Source organism: Plectropomus leopardus, chromosome 24 (assembly GCF_008729295.1).
Source record: "Plectropomus leopardus isolate mb chromosome 24, YSFRI_Pleo_2.0, whole genome shotgun sequence".
NCBI lineage: Eukaryota > Metazoa > Chordata > Actinopteri > Perciformes > Serranidae > Plectropomus > Plectropomus leopardus.
This window is the reverse complement of record NC_056486.1, coordinates 13405982-13425618: the sequence shown is the minus strand read 5'-3', so window position 1 is coordinate 13425618 and position 19637 is coordinate 13405982. Positions and strand designations below refer to the sequence as shown.

General features: G+C 41.1%; 1 protein-coding gene across 1 annotated transcript in view; it reads left to right on the top strand.

Moving 5' to 3' along the window:
- Positions 1-17602, top strand: part of LOC121962685 (bone morphogenetic protein receptor type-2-like) — a 39932-nt gene extending 22330 nt beyond the window's left edge. The window contains exons 6-13 of the mRNA XM_042512936.1: positions 2594-2824; positions 7365-7479; positions 8855-9015; positions 9854-10001; positions 11085-11221; positions 12644-12816; positions 12908-14244; positions 15752-17602. Coding sequence (XP_042368870.1) covers positions 2594-2824; positions 7365-7479; positions 8855-9015; positions 9854-10001; positions 11085-11221; positions 12644-12816; positions 12908-14244; positions 15752-16005 — 2556 coding nt within the window. The 3' untranslated portion in view covers positions 16006-17602. The remainder of the gene's footprint in view (positions 1-2593; positions 2825-7364; positions 7480-8854; positions 9016-9853; positions 10002-11084; positions 11222-12643; positions 12817-12907; positions 14245-15751) is intronic.
- The last annotated feature ends 2035 nt before the right edge of the window (positions 17603-19637 follow it).

Sequence of the window (19637 nt, the reverse complement as noted above, 5' to 3'; positions counted from 1 at the left end):
GTGTCTGATTTAAATAAAATCCAGCCAAAGGAGACGATGCGATGGCAGCTCAAACTTCTAAAGTACAGTTTAACTTTTCTTAAAAAAAAAAAAAAACCTCACTACCTGCAAGTTTCTCTTTTTTTCCCCATAAAATACAGATTATTTTCTAATTGGAAGCCACATTTTTAAAGCAATAAAAGGCTATCTTGGTGCGTATCACAAGCTTATTTATCAAATGACAGATGAAAGCAAAATTCTAGGATTTTTTTTTTACCTTGGTCTTATTTTCATGACCAGTCGTAACTTTACGCTTACCACTTCTGTTTCAGATATTCAGGGAAACTTAAAACTATTTGACAGTGTGGCCTGCAATAAAATAAGTGTTGCGGCCTCTCCCTCTGTGCTGCTGGCTGCATGTCTGCAGCTGCGCACAGTAACAGTAACAGAGAAAGTCAATAGCACTAACTCTGCAGCAAATCACCAAAATGTCCCCAGATTTTGCACTGCACAGAAAAAAAACAACTGCTGGATTTGAAGCAATCTCAGTCCACTGTGGGTCTGCGGCAGATGATTTAAGCATCCGACTTTTAAGGGGCCGGCCCTATGAATTAGGTAAACAAAGGGCGAGTGCAAAAGAATTGGTTCCTAGCTTTGTTAGCAAACAAGATTGCCCAAGGAGTAGATTCATATGCGTGTATGTGCAATAGCTAGTTTCAGTGTTTATTTTAAATTTGCACTCAGAGACAAATGATAATAATGATCTGAGTAATACCTGCAGGTGATTTAAGCTTCATGACTAAAATGCGTCCCCCCTTGTTAACCTGCCCTGAGGTCCAAAAGCAGACGCCATCATATCAGGACCAAGACCTGTGATCAATAAATATTTCTCCGCTCAGCCAATCAAATCTGTGCATTCTGTTAAGCATTACGATGCGAGTGTGTGAGATACACACGGTCAGAAAAATGATTGAGAGAAAAGTAATTTGCCTGTGTTCTAAAGAGAGAAAAACAGACAGCAAAAATGAAGCTTTTAATCAAGAATGGACTCTTACATGTTCATTCTTCCTTCAGGCGGTTCAAAACCAGTATGACTCATTATATGTTCCGAGACCAGGGCCATTATTAAAAAGCGGCGATGTGAGGCACCGCTACGCGACAAAGCACAGAGCATCTTTTGAGCAAATGCGCCCACTCAAATCCGAATATTGGGTACAGAAAATAAAATATTAGATATGGCACTAAATCGCTGAATCACAGGGCAAGTTGGGGCAGGAGGGGGTTGGGGGATCTGTTTCCCCTTGTTAAAAATTAAAAATAAACTCAACTGAAGGCTGCAGCAGCCTCGTGCTGTTTTCCCTGATATTGTTTTGCTGATGTCATGTTTTCTGAATCCTTTCAGGGGTTGCGAGTGCAAAGTTAGCATGACCCATCCTAACAAAAGGCTGGGGAAAAAAGGATTTTCCCTTTAACTGTCATCTTTACAAGCAGCAGAGCAGCTTATTTTTAGATGATCATGCTGGGGTTTTTTTTTTTTTTTTTTGTATTTTGTTTTCTACATTCAGCCTGGCCAGCAATTTTATCAAATGCATGCTTTCAGCTGCTTCACCACACTGATAACATTAGTGAAAAAAACAGAACCGAGCACTGAGTTGTCTCAAGTAGATTTCATGTCTCTACAAGCTGGTAATCATACTGGGGAGAAAAAAGATAAAAATCAGTGCTAGTGGTTGGAGGAAGGCAGAAAACACTGATAGACATCAAAAACCAGGGTTCCTGCAGATTAAGGCGGTTTTAGACCTTTTTTTAAAATGCTGCTCGACATTAAATTTAAAACCAATTTTCTAGTAACTAAAATTTAAAGGACTTTAGAGGGGGGGGGGGGGGTGTTTCCCTTCTTTTGACATCTATTCAGTGCATTTCAGAACAGAGTGAGAAAGAAAGCGATGTCTTTTCAGGCAGGAGTTGAATTCAAAAACACCGTCCTTGTGCATTATCAAATGCAGGCACACGTTCTTTCACATCAGACTCATTGCAGCGGGGCAAGGGGTTTTGGGGGGGGGGGGGCATGGAGTCTCACTCAAAGACAAAACAGAGGCCAAAGCTTTCACGGTGTGTTTTCGAGGCAGAGATAAATGTTTTTTTTTAGCAGACGTGGAGGTGGAAATCACTGAGAAATAGATGCACTCCTGGAGTCATTTCTTACTCTCATGCAGATGATGTTTTTAAGCAGAGTGTTTGGAGCTTAATGGCATGCTCTGCTCTGGCTAATTCAGGACACTAATTGAATGATTTGGAAGGGACTTGAGCCATTTTAACTGTTTAACCCTGCTGCTTGCCTCTAATTCAGTATATTTCCTGCCTAGCCTCTGCCTGCCTGCCTGCCTGTATTTGTCGACCTCTCTTCTTGTTGTTTTCTTGCCTCTTTATCTGGCATTTTTTTCTATATCTTTGCTTGTCGGCATTTCTGTGACATTTCAAAGCGGCACACAAACACAAAATTCCACTTTCCTCTTGTTTCTTGTGAGACAGGTGTGAGCTAAACGCTAAAAAAAAACAACATTTTTTTTAAACAATCTCTTCATCATCATCCCACCACCGTTACCTCTTTCAGCTGATCGGGCGCGGCAGATACGGCGCCGTCTACTGTGGCTCCCTGGATGAGCGGCCTGTGGCTGTGAAGGTATTCACTGCGGCCAACCGTCAGAACTTCCTGAATGAATGCTCCATCTACCGGCTGCCGCTGCTGGAGCATGACAACATCGCCCGGTTTGTTGCCGCAGACGAGCGGACAGGCCCGGAGGGACGCACGGAGTACCTGCTGGTCATGGACTACTACCCACATGTGAGTAGCAGGGAGGAGAAGAAATTTGGTGTGAAGAGTGTGTGTGTGTTTGTGTTCAACATAGAGACAGGTGACAAAGTTTGCAATTTTGGATGAAAAAATATAGAGGCACTCACTGTGGCTGCTTGTTCCATGCATTCTCTCGGTGCCACGTGTGTGTGTTACGGGCGTTTTGAAATGAAGTTTCACTGCAGTTCTGCAGAGACAGAAAGAAGAGTTCAGTGGAGTAAATAAAACCACAGCAAAGCCAAAAAAGTCAGTCTCTCATATGTATGTTTTACACATTTTTCTGTTGATAAATGGGTTGAATATTTTTTGAATTAACTGTGTAGTCTAGCAGTGGTGAACAAAGTAAAAAAGTCTATTACTTGAGTCAGAGTATAGATACTTCTGTCAGTTAAAGTACTGGAATACGTGCTTCTAAAAATACTTACGTATTACGTCTTTTTTTTTTTTTTTAAATTTAAAAATAATATAAGTCAACACATTGGTAAAGCCACAGCTTAAGTGAAAAAACTAAAAATATTTCAAATAGTTTCCAAAAATTTTGCAGACAAATCCATTAAAAAGTAATTTGACCAAAAAAAAACACAAAAACTGTGACTTTTACAAGCACAGACAAATTGGTTTTTTAAAAAAATCAGCTGGAATTATGTAAATGTTTGTTAGCTGTTAGTTTGTGCACAGTAAACAAAGAAAACACGTCAAACTATAGGAGTCATTCTGCATTTCTTTAAAAATGGACTTGAGGTATGGCCATAGAGAATCTCCATCTATCTATCTGAAAAGATTTTGGTTGTTAAATATAACTAAGACCAAAATCTGTAGGTGTCTTTTCCAGAGAAAGCCTCGGAAGAAGTGAAAACTGCAATCTTAACAGTGACTCTTACAATTCTTCCGCAAATTGGACTCACTTCTTTTTTTTTCCCTGAAAATACTTACTGGTCAAAATTTAAGAACACAACAAATGACCAATAATAAGCTATACAACACAAGAAAAAGAGCAAAATGACAGCAGGACAAAGCCGAGGGCGAGATTTAGATCTAGATTTTTTCAGCTGCTGACAATAAAAATAAAATAATAATAATAATAATAATAATATTGGACGCCTTAACTCTGATCTCGTGAGCAGTGGACGACTCCAAGTAACGTCAAGAAACGTGAGAATCCAGATGCTTTCCGAGAGCTTGTCAGGCTTTTTTAAAATAGTGAAAATAAACTAGTCCCCATGAAACACCCTCAAGGACCCCAGTTTAAGAACCACTGGTCTAAAAAATGTTAGATAAGTGAAAAAAAGCCTTCCTCTGTCTACCAAAGCCCAAGGTGACCAACAATCCAAAGATATTTCATCTGAAATTGTAGCAGCAATTCCCCACATCTGAGAAAAGATGAACTGAGTGACAGAAAATGAATTGCCGTCAATTTTGTTATCTTCTAATCTAGAAATCTTTTCAGCACCGAGAAGATTTGTATGAGTTTGTTGTGAATTATTAAGGCTCTGTTCACTCAAAAGGGTGAGTGGGTTAGCAGGGACTGTGGAGGTGATTGTTTTGCAGCTTTTCCTGCAGACAGATGAGTATACAGCAAGTGTAGCAAAAGAAAACTTTGACACTCTGACTGCTTCAGGCTGCCTCCAGGAACTCTATTTTAATGCAGATTCACCTTAAAATTGCATCTGTTTGCCGTCCAAGCCTTCGGCATCATAATCACAAGTCAACTGACCTCCAGCCAGCCTATGAAAGCAGCCTGTTTTGCACCGTAACCATTACGCCAAGACACGTTGTTGTGGAAACGTGGTGCAAGCCAGGACAGGAGCCTGCGACAGATAATGCATTCAAGTAAATGGTAATATAATTTATTTAAAATGAACAGATGTAATGTAATTTTATTTAGTTGCGGATGTGCGAATTGCCTTGTGATTGATTCGGAGAGAAAAGATGAAGCGAATGTGCATGTTTGTGCTGCAGGGCCAGACAAAATAATGGATTATCAAGGCTGATGGAGATAATTAATAATAATAATAATAATAATAATAATATCCAATGTAATTTCTGCTTAACATTTTCACGGGGGTTTTTTGATATCTCCCAGAAGACATTATCATATCTTACAAATTCTAAAACCAGAACAGCACATTGCTTTCTCCTACAAAAATCTCATAAAGCAGGGAAATTGCGAGACTCTTGTAAAGTGGTGATAAAATATTCTGCGAGTCAGATTTATTGTGAAACCCTGGCCTCTCCACTGCGAGGTCAGAGCACTTTTTTTTTTTCTTTTTTTTCAAAGCTCTAAATTATAAATGTGATGATAATCTTTGTGGAAAATGTCCGTCTTTGACCTTCTCTGGATTTATTGGTGGTGAGAACACTATGGGGTTTTGATTTAAAAATGTGTTTTTGTGCAGCTGAATGTGTGTGAGATGAACTCAGTAGCAAAGTCAGGGATATTGTGATGGGTCGTAATTGGGTTGCATAAAAGAGTAACATAAAAGGACGAAAAATGCTTTGTGAGGACGATAAACATTTCTTTGGTTCTGCCGCGTTTATTAAAAATAGAAGCGTAATGCTGAATTTTGGGATTACTCTCCTAGATCTATAAGATTAAAACAAGCCTCTAAGAGGGAGGTCCTAAATCATATATAAAGTCACCTAACAGGTTTATTGTATGCACATGACTCATACCGGTTGAGTCTGATTTGAGCGTAAACATAGCAGACACTCAAAAAATATTACTTCATGTTGTAACAAGTGCAAAAATAGATGTATGCATAATAAAAAAACAGTATAGCAGCTAACGATGTGTGCTCCATAAAGGGAAGAGTCATGGTTAATACAGGCCAGAATTGCAAATACTAAAGGCAGCAATGTTAACTCGCTATATTTTTTAACTGACAGCCAGCCAATGGCTTTTCACCTACTGCACAGTTAAGTCTGTTACAGCAAATTAAATACGGGAACAAACGCCGTCCTATCAATCACTGATTGGGTCAGACGTGACTTTAGTTTAGGCTGACAGGCGGGCTCATTTGCTGCAAAGAGGTCACATATCGGGCTATAAATCACCTGGGCTGGAAATGGTTTAGAGCTGCCAGGGGCTCTGGGAGCAGGTAAACCAGGCTCAGCACGCTGAGGATAAAATCGCTGACTATGTTTGCATGCCTCTAAATATTCCACCATCTGAATTTGATACAGGTCGTGTTAACACCACATTCAGTTTGGATACTCAAAATTAGACCTTTTTTTTCCAAATGAAGCATTTTCTGATTAAGATTTATAGGACGTGACGATGTTTTTTTTTTTTCAGATTTTAGGAGCATTCTTTGGACGCGTGCAGCCGACGGCACATGCAAAATATGCAACTCAGCTGCAGGTTTCCCCACAGTTTGCGACGCACGGCCTCGCGCCTGTTTAGGGTCAGCTCTGTGTGTTGTACACAGATCAGCCGGTCAGCAGTCTGCAGGGCTAGATAGAGACGCACGCTCAAAAGAAAAGTCCACATTTCTGGTTAGGACAAGAAACACAAATACTTGAAAACACTATGAAAAAACTTGGATACTAAGACGTTTTGGTATTGTTTAAATACCGCAATGCCTACCTTTTCATGAAAGTGAAAGACAGAGGCTGTGTTTGCATGATTTAACAAGTCTGCCCACCATTGGAAAACTTTTTTAAAAATCCTATTTTGATGCTTTTTCATGATAAATTACATGCGAGGGCACGTTCATCGGAGTATGCATGGCATGCAAATGAGAATATTAGTGGATTATTCATTTTCATCAGCCATGGAAACAGCTTAGAAGAAATTATGTCCTTTTCAGCATTTGGGGCAAAAATTGGAATATTTTGTGCGTGTAAATGTAATCGTCCTAATCGCAAAACTTTTTGGAGTTTTGGAGAGTGAGCTCACCTCTGGCTGGCATTAAGAATAATGGAGAATTTCTAGACTGTTTAGCCTTTATAAAAAGAGACTGAGAAATAAAAAGGTATGATCGTAATAACTTTGCTAAAATAAAGTTTATGGTGGCTTTTGCACAGTACAGCGTAGTTAGTTATTTTTCTTATAAATTTCTTATAAATAAAATTTGATATCAGTTGTCGCCTGCTGTCTAAGTGTGCCCTCCGCTGTCACCTTCCGAGTTAATGCTTATTTAATTCATACATTTTAATAAGTCGTCCATCTTTTAAATGGGTGGCAGCTGCACAAAATTGGGCGCCGCAGGCCCACCTGTCCTTATGCATATGGCTGAACACACACACGCTGTTTGTTGACTGAAACACCACGTCAGCATTTCTTTTTCTTTTATCGATTTTGTTTTTCACTCTCATCCGTGTGCCTTGTCTGCGAGATCTTTTTAAGTGACAGGAGTGGCTGATATTTTTTTTTTTTCTGAATTCTCCATCTCTCTCCTGTTTGTCTGTCTCATCTCCCTTGTTTACCTTCCTCGTGCATCTCTATTTTGGTCTGCCGTTGTCCCTCCTTTGACGCTGACTCTCTGCGCCCTCTCTCCTTCCCTGTCCCCTTTCCTCGTGTCCTCCTCAGGGCTCTCTGAGTCGCTACCTGAGCGTCCAGACCAACGATTGGGTCAGCAGCTGCCGGCTTGCTCACTCTGTCACCCGGGGCCTGGCGTACCTGCACACGGAGCTCTTCAAAGGAGGTGAACTGGAGGACACACACACACACACACACACACACACACACACACACACACACACACACACCACACAGAATTAATTACATAACTGCTCGCAGTTTACTCAGACTCAAGTTCCAAGGCTGCTGCTTCCATCTGTTACTGAAACACACACCAAAAATTGTGATGGAAAAACGGGAAAGCCTCCGTGTGTGTGTGTGTGTGTGTGTGTTGCCCTGTTGGTTTAGATTGTGTAGCGAGGCTTTAGAGCGCTGTGTGTTTGTGTGTGTCACGCCCTTTAGTTTGTCTCACTGCCTAGCAGTTGAGCCTTCTTAGGCCCTGCACACTGCGGCTCCACGTGGGTCTGTTTGGCTTGGAGCGCTTTGCATCCCTGCATTTTGACAAACACACACGTACACTGTGCGTGCACGCCCAGTCGAGGGTATTTATAGACTGGCCTCCAGCTAGCCTCAGAGAGTGTAAAAAAAAATGGAGAGAGATAGAGAGAGAGGGACGAAGTAGGGGGGAAGGAAGGCGGATGAAAGATAAGGATTCAGATGACATGTGAATATCCCCGTGGCTCGATGAAATCAGTCTTTTGAGGCAGAAGTGACAACTGAACTAAGACTCTTTTTTTTTTTTTTTTTTTTCCCATCACCAAACCTCAGCCTCAGCGCTCACGCTCGGCCCTCCTCCTTTCCTCTTCATCAGCACGGATACACATCAAACGGTCCTAGAAGCGAGGGGCGAAGAAAGTGCACTTGAAGTTGTGTGTGAAGTAAAAGAATAGAAGTTATTCTGTTTGTGCAAGCATGTGATGAACACAAGCGGGGGCGTCCGTCTCCCTGAGTCGAAAAGCGATCAGCGGAGCGTTGAAGTGACAGAAGAGACGGAGAGGGCTGGTGTTTGTGTGTAGCTGCTAACAGCAGAATCTCTCAGGCTTTGGTACAGTCGTCATCCTCCCCCACTCCTCCTGCACATCAACAGCAGGCAGCAGATAACTGTGGCGGCCGCCCTCTGCCTCGCTGCACCCTCTGCTGGACGGTCAGGCGCTGCAGGCTCAGGCTACTCTCTGATATGGTCTTAATCCCATTGTTGTAGATTAGATTAGTGGGTTTAGCTGTCTGTTGACAGTGCAGCTTGCTTTGGCGAACAATGAGTAATGAGGGTAAAAAGAAAGCTATACGGAAGGATTTTCTGGATTTTAACATTCATTTGCAAATACCGCAAAATTGTGCCAGAGAATATTGTACGTGTGAGGCAAACGTTTTGGGAGCGCTGTTGCAGGCTTACATTTTAAATCAAAGACAAATGAGCCCCAATCCTTTTTGTCTCGTATCTTCCGCTGATTTTCTTTGTCATTATTTTTTTCTCCCCCCTTTTTTTTTCATCCGTCAAGACTTGTACAAGCCGGCGGTTTCCCACAGGGACCTGAACAGCCGCAATGTTCTCGTCAAGGCTGACGGAACGTGTGTCATCATCGATTTCGGCCTGTCGATGAAGCTGACGGGAAACAGGCCGGCGCGTCATGGGGAGGAGGAAAACGCTGCTATAAGTGAGGTGAGTGTTCAGGAGCTTTTAGAATCTCGACCTGAATTCGGTGCGATGGAAGATAATCGGGAGAATACAGGGTTTCCACACACTTTCGTGGACAACATTTCAAAACTTTTCCATGACTTTCCAAAACATATGCTGCATTACATGAAAGATTATCCATGGAAGATTGCTATAACAATTTCAGCACACAAAACAAAAATTCCATGACTTTTCCAAAGCTTCAAATGATTGACATTCATCTTCTTGTGCTGCAATTTCAACGCCTTTCACGGGAGTTTTTAGCCCTGAACGAATTGGTTTGATTTCTTTCAAAACATGAAAAAAAGGCAATGAGCAACTTGACAAGAAATATGCTGCAAATCGCAAGAATTTAGCAGTTCTAGAAAAATCCATTAAAAAAGCAAGGGAAAATGTTGAAAAAAACTATATTTAGAATTGTCATTATTGTAATTTTTAAAAAATATTTAATAGAATTATTACCTTTTAAACACTTTTTTCGTGTAATTTCCTTTTTTTTTAACTTTCTTTTTTTGCTTATGTTTAGGTAACTTTCTCACACTTTTTACTAATTTGTTACAAATTCAAATCAATCCAGTTTACTCAGGTTTAAAGGGTTGAAAATTCCATGAATTTTCCAAAACTTTCGATCATTTTGACTTATTCCATGACTTTTTAGGTCTGAAAAAATATGTTCCATGACTTTTCCAGGTTTTTCATGACTGTGGGAATCCTGTATATGATTTGGACAATTACCACTGACATAATTCCTCACCTTGTCTCCCTTTTTCTTTATTTCCTTCCTGTCTCCTCTTTTCTCGTGACCCACCCCTCTGTGAACCAGGTGGGGACGATCCGCTACATGGCTCCAGAGGTCCTGGAGGGCGCGGTGAACCTGAGGGACTGTGAGTCGGCACTGAAGCAGGTGGATATGTACGCACTGGGCCTGATCTACTGGGAGACCTTCATGAGATGCACTGACCTTTTCCCTGGTGAGACACACAGACGGACAAACAGACACACAGACAGATGAGAGGAGGACTGTGTGAAGAGAGACAAAAAGACACATATTGTTGTAGTGTTGTTTTAAACCTTCAAACCATCATTAATACTGAGCCATCTCACACTACACTCAGCAAAAAGCCATCAAATACCAGCAGTGGAATGGAACTTAGTGCATTTACTCAAGTACTGTGATTAAGTACAAATTTGAGGTACTTGTACTTTACTTGAGTATTTTCTTTTCATGCTGCATTGTGCTTTTATTCCACTACATTTCAGAGGGAAATACTGCACTTTTTACTTCCACAACTGAACTCTCTAGTTACTTTAAAAAATTTAGAAAAAAAATAAATAAATAAAAAAAAATTTTGCTTTGAAAACATAAGAAGGATTTATAAAAATATTTGCAATGTTTTTATTTTTTTTTTTTTTTTTTTTTATTTTGAGTTGTTTTTCCCCCCTAGTTTTTAGAATTGAATTTTTCGAATTTATTTTGAAGTTTTGGGTGGGGTTTTTTTCTTCTATTTTTTATAATTTGGTGTTTTTTGGATCTTTTTTTCTTTTTATATATATATTATATATATATATATATATATATATATATATATATATATATTTCTTTTTGTCTTTTTATTTATTTTTCTGGATACAATTTTAAGTTGTTTGGATGTTTTTTTTCTTTTTTAATCGTTTCGATTTGGGGTTTGTTTTTTTTTTAATAATTAAGTTTGTTTAAATGTTTTTTTTTTTTTTTCTTGAATATTTTTCTGCACTGGGCACTTTTACTTTTAAATACTTATGGTGCATTTTCCTAAGTATACTTAATCACGTCGCATATTATTTTCAGTGCAGGAGTTAAACTTGTAACAGAGTACTTTCACAGGCTGGTAGTAGTACTTTTACTTAAGTAAAGGATCTGAATACTTCTCTGACCCGTCAAAAACACATTAATCACATTAGGATGCAGGCACAGAATCTGTCATTGAAGACAACATATTCATAAGCTTAATGAATATTTCTGCTACACGAAAAATATCCAAGACACATCGTTGCTCTTCCTGTCCTACCTCTAGGAGAGTCCGTGCCAGAGTACCAGATGGCCTTCCAGGCGGAGGCAGGAAACCACCCGACATTTGAGGACATGCAGGTCCTGGTATCCAGGGAGAAGCAGCGGCCCAAATTCCCCGAGGCCTGGAAAGAGAACAGTTTGGTACGTTTCTAATACACCGTCAGCAGAGTGTGAAATATGTCACATTATCTTGAAGTGTTTCACCTTTATTATATAGAGAACATGGCAGGAAAAGAGAGGTAAAATATGCAATGAGCACACCTGGCAGGTTTCAGGTTTTAAACGCAGTGGCTACATGATGTGTATCTTAATACAAAGCGATTAGGACAACAACTTAAGGAAAAATCCAGAAGATAAACCTTATTTTGCTCATTTCTAGGCCTTGAAAAGCATGGGAGATTTTTAAAATGTTTCCAAAAAGAATCATTTAAACATCTTTTTGGCGGCTGCGATCGTTCCTCCTGCCCATACAGACTGCAAAGACAAAATCCACAGTTTTTGTTCTGTGGTGACGCAACAGTCGGCCTTCGTCGCCACTTCTAGTTCTTAAATGTCAGTTTGGCGCGTCTGGGTGCTGAGACAAATCAACTGGGTACCCTCCAAAGTTTGTCTTTTCAGCTCGAAAAGTCTCCTTTGCGTTTCCTTGAACCGTGTTTACTTGAGAATCTGCGGTGGCGAGACAGCGACACAGAGTTTGGCACAAACATGACTAACTAACGTACACTTTTCAAGACAAGAACACTAGTTTTTGCAGAACAGGAATGTATTTCTACACAGAACAACGGCTGAGTTTTGTCCTCCATCACTTACATTGAAATTGACCTATAAATGATCTCTTTGCACCTGGTTTGAAAAGGACGAACAATTATAGTGAACAGTGACTCTGTCAGTCTACACACTGCACAATGGGTGTGTGAGAAATGTTTTATTAATATATTCTACTAACCTTAAAATGCTGAGGTGGTATGGGCCCTCCTGTGGCTCAGGAGTTAAGACTTGACCATTAACAGAAACACTGAGTCCTGCCAGGGACCTTTACTGCATCTGTCTTTCCCTCCTCTGTCTTAAAACAATACTGACGGCACATATTGACATAAAACAGTTATTGGTCACTGTAATTGTTCCTCCTGTCCACACGGGCTGTAAAGAGATCCCCTCTTAAACTGAACCCCCTTAACGCTTCCCTCGGCAAAAGAGAAAAGGGACAAAATCCAGTATAGGTTTCCATAGTGATCAGTGTTTTTGTTTTTAATATTCTATCCAACATTTTTTTCTTACTTAAAAAATGTCAGCAAATCAAGTGACACATAAATGATGATAATAATAATTAGAACTCGCATAAATAAAAATACAGCAATTCCAGAAAACATAAAACAAATAAACAGAAACATATGCATACAAAATGAATCCGTATTTATTCATTACCACCATCTACTCTGATCTAGCACCCAAAAAGTGTGCGAGTGAGTCGCGTGCACGTCATGTGTGATCTACTTCAAGATCAGTCCGCGTCAGTGTTTATTTTTCTCATATTGCTAAATACTCAAACTGCGTCTCCCCCAGGCGGTTCGCTCTTTGAAAGAGACGATGGAGGACTGTTGGGACCAGGACGCAGAGGCCCGACTCACGGCACAGTGCGCCGAGGAACGGCTGGCAGAGCTGCTCCTCATATGGGACCGCTCCAAATCTGTCAGCCCGACACTGAACCCCATGTCCACCACGCTGCACAACGAGAGGTAGGCGGCTACACGTGACCGTCACTATCGCTGCGATTCGTCTTTTAAAATGTGTTTTAACATTTTCTGCGCTCTAAATGTTTCCTTCCAGAAATCGTATGACGCCAAAGTCTGGCCCGTACACAGACCACCCTTCCACTTACATTGAAGAGCACGAGGGTGTAGCCAAGAACACGCAGTCTGACACCACTGGCTCCGTCAGTGGTCGAGCCGGGCCCGGGACCGGAGAGAGGAACAGGAATTCCATCAACCAGGAGCGCCAGCAGCAAGCCAACGCCCGCCTGCCCAGCCCGGAGGGCAGCAGCACCAGTATGGGCCTGAGAGGCAGCCCCTCAGCCTCCACTACAACCACCACTATTATCTCTGACTCTGAGGGCCCAGCAGGGACCGCCACAGTCCCTGTCTGCCTCCACCTGACCCAGGAAGACCTGGAAACCACCAAGCTTGACCCTAAAGAGGTAGACAAGAACCTAAAGGAGAGCTCAGACGAGAACCTGATGGAGCACTCGCAGAAGCAGTTCTGCTCTCCAGATCCGCTGAGCCCCGGCAGCTCCAGCCTCCTGTACCCCCTCATCAAGATGGCCAGCGAGGCCGCGGGCACGTCAGACCCCGCTGCCCCCATGCCCACCACCATCTTCCCCCTGCCCAAGCAGCAGAACCTGCCCAAGAGGCCGTCCAGTCTGCCCCTGCGCACCAAGCCCACCAAGAAGGAGTCCTCGTCTTCGCTCAGGTTCAAGTTTGGACGCTCGGGAAAGTCCAACCTGCGACAGGTGGAGGGGACAAAGATGAACATTGGTGCAGTAACGGGCACAAATACAGTGGTAGAGGCCCATCGGGGCACAGGCACAAACAACACGCCCACTCTACGAGACACGCACGTCAACGGTAGCGTTAATGGCGCCGTCAACGGTCACGCCAGTGCCGGGATCTCGTCCATGGCTGCAGGCGGAGCTACAGGTTTCGGAGGATCCAGCATAACTCAAAACGGGTCCGCAGCCTTGAGGTCGGACGACAGCCGGCTGAGCCTCGGCGTCATCACAGCCAGCCCCGACGAACACGAGCCGCTCCTGAGCCGCGAGCGAGAGCAGCCTGACCCGAGGGACACGTCGTCGAGCGTCGCAGCTCTCCGCTCAGCCCGACCCAACACGAACAACAACAACAGCAACACCGGCCACGGCCAGGGGGACGGGGAGAGCGGAGGAGAGAGCGACGGAGGAGAGGAGGAGGGGAGCGGGGAGGGAGGAAGCAGGGAAACCACGGGGCCCTCGGGAGAAAGCTCGGGCGCGGGGTCTGGCGTCGCTGTCCCCCAGGGGGAAGCTCCAGTTACCATGAGAGGGGAGGCCCTGCTCAGGCAGCCCAGAGCCCGCAGGCCTGAGAGACCCAACTCCCTGGACCTGTCCTTCACAACACAGGATCTGGCCTCACTAGGTGATTTCACACAGCAGTCACTGTCGCGTCCAGAGCATTTAAGAGTTTACCGACAAAAACCGGAGCTCTGTGGCTTCATAAGATTTATCAGACTCTGATATACAAAATACCTTTTAGTGGGATGCATTCACAATGTGCACATCGGATTTTTTTGGCAATAATAATGAAAATACAGTAGGGATTCGTGCTAATATCGGCACGTCATCGGTATTGGCAGATATTGGCTTTAAAATGAGATATCAGAAATGGCCAACATGATTTCTGCCAATATCACAAACTGATTTTTTAAAAGTGAACACATACAAAACAAGTGGCAGCATTTTTCTTATATTGCACAATGAATATATATTGCATACACTGAAAAGTATGTATTTCATGTCTCCATCTGCTGGTGGGTTATCACAGTAACAGTATGCATAATATGATGTTTATTCCGCTGCAGAAGAGACTTGATGATCACTTAAATTAGGTGTTAAAAAAGTGGAAATATCAATATCACATACCGGCTATTGTCGGATATTGGCAGAAAATGCAATATTGTACATTCCTAAAATATAGATTTGTCCTTTAAAGTATTTTGCAAGATGCAAATCCTTACATTGGGGACATCTGAATCTACAATTGTTTGGCATTTTTTAAAGATAAATTATTCAAAACAATGTGGTCCATTATTAAAATATTCCTTTTTTTATTTAACCGACTAACCTACTTAACTATTAAGTTAAACATTTGGTTCAAATGTTTTTATTGTCACATAAATGCAGCTTTTTTGGTCAAGTTCAAAGGTTGGATGATCTACTTAAAATGCCATAAATAAGTAAATAAATACAACTTTCACAAGAAAAACATATATTATTATAAAAGTATTTAGTTAGCCTTGAAAAAAATGTTATTTGTAAATTATCGTTTCATTGGATGTGGTAAATGTGTTGGTTTCTTTATCCTTTTCTGCATGATTTTTATTCATTAATTATTACCAGATATTTTGAGATTTTACAAAGCAAGGTCAGAAAAAAAATTAATAAAATCCGCTTTTTTTAAGCACTTTTTAAGCCTTTTGACAGATCAATTTCAGTCACAACACAAATTATTTTAGATTAATATATTCAGTGCCTTTTGAGATTTCTTTTTAAGGATCCAAAAGAACCCTGACTGCAGTGAGAGGCGGCAGGATTATCAAAAAAACATTTTCGTTGTTCATTTTTTTAATAATATGCAAGACTCCAAATCTCTAGATGTTACTCAGCTCATACACGCAGCGATGCTGTTATAATGTGTTAACACGATGCTGGGGAGAAGAAAAAAAAAAAAAAGGTTCCACAATGCACTTGTGCGGCCCCGCGGGTAATACTGAATTGCTTGAGTGGCATTTTAATAAACGGTAATGCTAAAGCGACCTTTTCAAGGGCACGTAGTCCTGCGTGGACGCTGATAGGACGCAGTTATTGAAAATGTTCGTGTGCCGTGGTGTTGCTGGGACTAACCGGGGTTCCTTCCTGTTTTCCAGGGGACGGTTTGGTACAGCCAGACGGAGCCTTGGGGACCGGAGACAAGATCAAGAAGCGCGTCAAAACGCCTTATTCGCTTAAAAAGTGGCGACCCTCCACCTGGGTCATCTCCACAGACACCAGGGGGCCTGAGGTGAACAACAACGGCTCCTCCCGCGGGCCAGGTCACAGTCAGAACCGGCCTAAATCCAGTTCGGCCATCTACCTGCGGGGTGGGAGCTTGGCGAGCGAGCCCAGCGACACGCACGTGTGAACTCAGACCCCTTTGACAAGACTGGATAAAAAAAAAATAAGCAGAGCACGTTTGGTTTCTGTCGGTCGAGTTCTCTGCTCGAAATCAGCAAGAGGAAGCTATGGAGTGTCGCGTGAACAAACAGTGGAGTCTGATCGTGTACAGTAATTAGGCCTGTCTCACTCCTGTGTGTTTTCTGATGACGGCATTGCTTTAAATGGAATCCAGCTATGCAGCATTCTCATCCGCTTCTGTTTTGCGCGTTTTATTAATCCTCCCTTTGTCTTTTTCTTTTCATCCTCATGAACATAGCAATCTTTTCAATGGATTTCTTTCTCTCTGTGTGCACTTTGAACCGACTAAAACCAGTGTTTTGAAGTCCTGTCTGTTGCGACCACAACGAGAAGTGGTCTCTAAACTTTAAAAAAAAAAAAAAAGGCGATGAAAAACAATCAACACTATGAGCGTTCTCCGTCTCGCGCTTTGCTGTATCGAGCAACGTTCGCGAGTAGGCTCTGTAAAAGAATCGACGGTCTTAAAAGACAGAACAAACTAATATAATTTTTTTTTTTTTTAAATTCCTCGATTTGTATGCAATACCAATTTTTATCTTTTTCGACTGTATCCATTTTTTTTGTATCATCATTTTTAATTGTGCAATAGGATGTAGCTTTTAGATGCTTTTGATGTTTTTATCGCTTCCATCATTTTCGGTCATCGTTTTGTCCCGTCGTTACTTTGATATGTTAATCTCTGTTGCACTTATGACTTGTCACAATCGTTTTTGTAAACAATCCATCGTACACTATCACCCCGAGTCAAGAGGAGAAAAATGGATGACAATCCTCCTCTCGTTCCCTCTTCTCTGAACTATTTTTAGGGGGGCACAAACACTAACAATCAATCCCAGCTGACTGGAAAAGTGGGGTTTTTTTGTGGAACTCCTCTGCTTGCACAATTACACCAGGAATGGCTCACACTTTGGGGTCTTTTAACACTACAATCACCAGAATCTAATCTACGGAGGGATCTGTTACAGTCACTCACTGTACCACTATCGCCTGATCTCACTGTGGACTGTTTTAGCTATCTGTCTCTGACTGAAAGACCACAAACACCAGAACGCCCAGATTCTTCTATTTGAACTCTGTCGGAAATCAGAAACTAGTCTAAAAAGAAACCAAACCCCTCTGAAGCACGCTGGATATTATTTCTGCTTCTCGTTGTCTCATCCTTTTGATGTTTGAATGACTGATTTCTGTGTGTGTGAGCGTGCACGTGTTGTGTTCCTTTACGTCGGCGAGCATTAGAATTGTCGGGGGGGCCTAGCGCTGTACAGGCGTGCTGAAATGTCATTGTACTCATTCTGTATTTTCAGCGCTGCTTCAGGGCATATTAAAATCTCATTTATGTTTTTGTAATCTGTAATTTGTATGGAGAAAAAAAAAACATACGTATGTGTATTGCATTGATATTTGCATCATTTTTATGGAATTCTGTTTTGCATTCAATGGACATGGCCTTTGATTCCATTGCTATGCATCTGCTCGGTACAGTTTCTGTAAACATTTTCAAGTCAATATGAAAGAAAAAAACTCAATAAATGTATGAAATAATTGTTGGTTATAATCTGTTAAGGACATGTCTCATTCGGGCGTTTTAATTCTGAAAGCACCGCAGCAGGAAAAAAATAGCAGTTGCAAATTTATAAAGACGTTGATCATTTCTACCAGCACGGTAGCGATTTTTCACAGCAGACATTTAGACCTGGCGTAGCTGGTAAAGCACAGGTGTTACTAATTACATTAATAATGCTGCAGTTGTATTCAAATACTCATATGACTGAAAGCAAAGCAGCTAAACGAAACTCTGCCTATTAAATTTATCGCTTACGCCTGTGTTTTTTTTTATATTGTGACATGTCAAACTAATTCAAACTATCTCACGTTTCTGAAATTGTGTTTTATAAAGCAAATATGCACTGTTGCTTCTATGATGAATATGAAATTGCAGCTGTTAGCCTAACCGAACATAGCGTAAAGACTGAAAATGGTCAAAAAGCTATCCTGGCTCTGTTCAAATGTAGCAAAATCGATCTGTCAGCACCATTTAAGCTTTCTGATTAACATATTTTGTTTCCTTTATTAATAAATCTGTACAAAAAGTGTAAAAACCATGGTTTTATATTTTAAAAGAGTGCCAAATGGATGTATTTTTCCTTTAAAAACTCACACTGACAACAGTGTATTGTCCCTTTCAGTTTTTCCTTGGTGCACATTTTATTAAAACCATATTTTAATACTTTGAAAGTAGGTAGGGTAAGTAAAGTAGGTGTTTAAACTGTATGCAGAGGAAAAGGCAAGGTTGACAGTTGTTTTTGGTAGCATTTTGGGAGCCATATTTGTTTTGTTTTGGTTAAAATAAGTCAGAAACAGATTAAAAATGGATTTTATCAAGCCTGTGACATAAGACTGGTCTCCCACACTCCACTGCCAGTTGCTAAAGTGGACACACGAGGGAGACATTTCCTCTCCTCCACTTGTTTACCTCATTTCTCCTCTCCGCCGTCTGCTCCACGCGCCCTAGCAACTGCAGCATCAGCACGAGCACAGCAGCGTTGGTACGCTACGTCACAGCTCTGCTCCGGCAGCGTCAAGTCCGCGAGAGGCACCGGAAGCTGAGCGACCTGCATTCAAAATAATAGAAAACATGTCAAATATATTTTTTAATTTTTATTTTGTTTTAAATTTTTATTTCAGTACCATGGTAGGTTTGCCCGTTTTAGGTTAGTTTTAACTGGGGTTTTTTTTGTTCTTTATAGGTTTTTATTATTTTCAGTATGAGTTTTATTATTTTATTGTAATATGGGGTTATTGCAAGATTTACAAACAATACAATACCAAACAGCACTCTGACTGACAGTCATGTAGATATCCCAGTCTCAAAAACCATATGCACAAACGCCTGCTCACACTTGTGTAGACAAATTTGACCAAATTGACATTTCTTAAGCTTAAATATTTTCCTGTATATTTTTAATTTGTTGGTTTGTAAGTATGTTATATTGTTTTAGTAACTTTCCTGTTTTTTTCTTAAGTCTTTCTTCCATAGTTACCTTTAATGTTTAATCACAGTTTAGTTTTGTTTTACTTAACTGTAATAACCTTGATTTTGACCTTTTTTTCTCCAAGATTTGTAAGACAGAACAACATTTTACATTTAATTTGAGAGCTCACGTTTCTATGGCAACAAACATGCCATGTAAACTTGTAGGTGCGGTGTATATATGTCAAAGCAGAAGGAACTTGCAAGGGGGCTTTTAAAAATAGATACTGCAGTTTTTCTGTGCTACAGCACTGCTTGGCCCCAGATTTGTTGTGTAGTACTTTGATTGAACTCATTAATAAAACAACAACATCTAAACACACATTTGAAAAAAAAAAAAAAGCTAAGGTCTTTAAACTACATTTTTATATATGGTGTGAGGTCAAGATAGGGCTTTAAAGTCTGATAACATACAGACCCACATTAAAGCCCTCATAATCATGGGCGGATTATGAGACAATGGGCCCCTGGGTCAGACATGAGCACGGCCCCCACATCTCTCCTGCATAAGACTGGAGACAGACACAGACTTTGTGGTCATTCTTTCT